Genomic DNA, 3,199 nt, shown 5'->3' with positions numbered 1-3,199 from the left:
TCTCTGGTGTGGAAAGGAAGCAGGGGTGGAGGAGACAAGAGCGATGGGCCAACTTGCTGACCACGTACTCTTCCTTTTTGGCTTGATTTGTGCACCCCTCATTTGCCATTTATTCTGAATTATGTCTCTGAATTAACAGGTTTCAAATGTGGCGCCTAATGGGGGGAGTCCCTCCAAAGGACTCTTTTTGAGCTATTTGGGCTGCCTTGCTGTGCTGACGCTTTCCCCTCCTTGGACCTCAGTTCTAGGGCTTTGGCGGAAGAGGCCATGATGCTGCGGCTCTTGGTGAGCACCCTCCTCCCCGCCCTGCTCCTGGCAGCCCCTCCCATCAACAAGCTGGCACTTTTCCCAGACAAGAGCGCCTGGTGCGAGGCCAAGAACATCACACAGATTGTTGGGCATAGTGGCTGCGAGTCCAAGTCCATCCAGAACAGGTACGGGGGAGACTGGACTCCGGGCAACTGTCTGCTGGGTCAGAATTGCATGAAACATGGGACTCTGGGCTTTGCAGGAGGTAAAAACCATAACTGGCTTGTGAGGTTCTCCAGCGGCCACAAGCACAGTTCAGGGTCCAGGACCACTTTGTGCGTGGCGGCCCAGGAGAGATGTTCTGATGTGGTGGTGTGAAGGTCCATGCAAGTGTCACCCCAGCCTGTGGCAGCCCATGCCATGCCAGGGACAATCTGGAAAGGGAGCAGAAATAAGACAGCCAAATTAAGTTGCCCCTGTATACATCTATGGGGCAGGCACCTTTGGAATACAGTGCCCAGTTCTGGTCGCCAAGTCTCAAGGAGGTGATTGATGAGCTGGAAAAGGGGCAGATGAGGACAGCCAAAATGATCTGAGGGCTGGAGCACCTTCCTGATGAGGAATGGCTGCAGTGTTTGGGGCTTTTCAGCCTGCAGGCAACAGAGGGGGGAGATGGTGAAGACATAAATGATGCATGGTGTGGGGAGGGGGGCAGAGATAAATTTTCCATGTACAAATGCTTTTATGCAAATGCCCGAAGACTCCGAGCAAAGATGGGAGAACTGGAATGTCTGGTGAGAAGGGAAAACATTGACCTAGTGGGCATAACGGAAACCTGGTGGAACATGAACATAAGAACAGCTCCACTGGATCAGGCCATAGGCCCATCTAGTCCAGCTTCCTGTATCGCACAGCGGCCCACCAAATGCCCCAGGGAGCACACCAGATAACAAGAGACCTGCATTCTGGTGCCCTCGCTTGCATCTGACATAGCCCATTTCCAAAATCAGGAGGTTGCACACACACATCATGGCTTGTAACCCATAATGGATTTTTTCCTCCAGAAACTTGTCCAATCCCCTTTTAAAGGCATCCAGGCCAGACGCCAGCACCACATCCTGTGGCAAGGAGTTCCACAGACCGACCACACGCTGAGTAAAGAAATATTTTCTTTTGTCTGTCCTAACTCTCCCAACACTCAATTTTAGTGGATGTCCCCTGGTTCTGGTGTTATGTGAGAGTGTAGAGAGCATCTCCCTATCCACTCTGTCCATCCCCTGCATAATTTTGTATGTCTCAATCATGTCCCCCCTCAAGTACCTTTTAGACTGAAGAGGCCCATAGCCGTAGCTTTTCCTCATAAGGAAGGTGCCCCAGCCCAGCAATCATCTTAGTCGCTCTCTTTTGCAACTTTTCCATTTCCACTATGTCTTTTTTGAGATGCGGTGACCAGAACTGGACACAGTACTCCAGGTGTGGCCTTACCATCAATTTGTACAACGGCATTATAATAGTAGCTGTTTTGTTCTCAATACCTTTTCTAATGATCCATAGCATAGAATTTTTACTTGCCTTACAAGTTTGTTGGAAGGACTCCTTCAAGATAAGACCTGTGAAGTGTGTTCCATGCTCAGAATGGGCTGTGCCATGCAAAATTTTCTTGCGCTTAAAATACTGCCAAAGAATTGATGGAGTGCCCCTCACTTAGAGATGTACTGATTAAGTTTGGCTTCAACTCAACCATTAGCCAAGTCACCTCCTAATAAAATTCCTTCTTGCCGCAGGACCTTGTGATGGCACCTGGCCTGGATGCCTTTAAAAAGCATTTGGACAGATTTGTGGATTCTAGCACGTGTTATGAGCTGGGTTCAAGAGAGAGCCTCTCTCTGAATGCCAGGTGGAAGAAGGTGGCAACAGGATACATGAATCTTGTGGCCGTGAGTGCCTCCTGTGGGCCATTCTGAGATACAGGAAACTGGACTAGTTATGGGCCCTTGATCTGACCCATCCTGGCTGCTTTCTGACCTCCTCTGCACCCCTTCCTCCCCCCTGCAGGGCGTGCCTGGGCCAGTGCTTCAGCTACAGTGTCCCCAACACCTTTCCACAGTCCACGGAGTCCCTGGTGCACTGTGACTCCTGCATGCCAGCCCAGTCCTTGTGGGAAATTGTGAGTACCACCAGCATCTCCGAGTGGGTTCCTTAATAAAGGGGGAAATACTGGGCGAGGCAGAGCCTCACCTTCTCTTCTTGGCCTCCCCAGGTGACGCTGGACTGCCCCAGCAGTGAGGATATTCCACGGGTGGACAAGCTGGTGGAGAAAATCCTGCACTGCAGCTGCCAGGCCTGCGGGAAGGAGCAGAGTCAGGAGGGAGCACTCTTCAACGTCTACCTGAATGCTGATGAGAACCTGCCTGCCGAGGCTCCCAACCCTCACCCCTTCAGCCACCACCCAGCAGAAGCGTCCTCCAGCCGCCACCACCGCCAGCACGTCGAGGAGCTGGAGAACTGACTCCTGGCTGCCGGGCACTGACCTTCCACAGCCCAAACCAGAGCCCCCTTACTGCCTCTCAGGTGCCCATAAGGCTTTTGCTGGGGAAGGGGCCAAACAGACACTGGATTCTTTACAGGGAAGCATGTGGGCTGCGAGGACAAAATGGCAGCCTCTGGGAGAGTTAAGGGGCTGGGAAGATGGGTTGCCAAATGTCACGGCACTGGACACTGCAGCAGTCTGCCTTGGGGGTGGGAGGATGACTCAGCAAGGGAAAGTTTCGCGGGACCAGCGGCGCAGGGTCTGTTTTCTGGGAGGTCGAGAGGACACTCTGCCAGAGAGTGAAGAGGGACAGATTCCCATTTGCCGCCCCAAGTTGACCCTGTGCTTGGCACCTGCTCCAAGACATTGGTTTGAGGGCCCGGAAGTGACCCAAACACATTGACAAGAGTGACTTCCATT

The 3,199-nt window shown here is 52.5% G+C and overlaps 1 protein-coding gene across 1 annotated transcript; it reads left to right on the top strand.

Annotated features, from left to right (window-relative positions):
- The first annotated feature begins 267 nt into the window (after window positions 1-267).
- On the top strand, window positions 268-2,758 carry NBL1 (NBL1, DAN family BMP antagonist). The gene is made up of 3 exons (XM_066637801.1): window positions 268-434; window positions 2,305-2,416; window positions 2,510-2,758. The coding sequence occupies exons 1-3, from the start codon at window positions 268-270 to the stop codon at window positions 2,756-2,758; spliced, it is 528 nt and encodes a 175-aa protein (XP_066493898.1).
- The last annotated feature ends 441 nt before the right edge of the window (window positions 2,759-3,199 follow it).

The sequence above is a fragment of the Tiliqua scincoides genome, chromosome 9 (assembly GCF_035046505.1).
Source record: "Tiliqua scincoides isolate rTilSci1 chromosome 9, rTilSci1.hap2, whole genome shotgun sequence".
NCBI lineage: Eukaryota > Metazoa > Chordata > Lepidosauria > Squamata > Scincidae > Tiliqua > Tiliqua scincoides.
The sequence above is the reverse complement of the archived record's forward strand: the minus strand, read 5'-3'. Positions and strand labels throughout refer to the sequence as shown.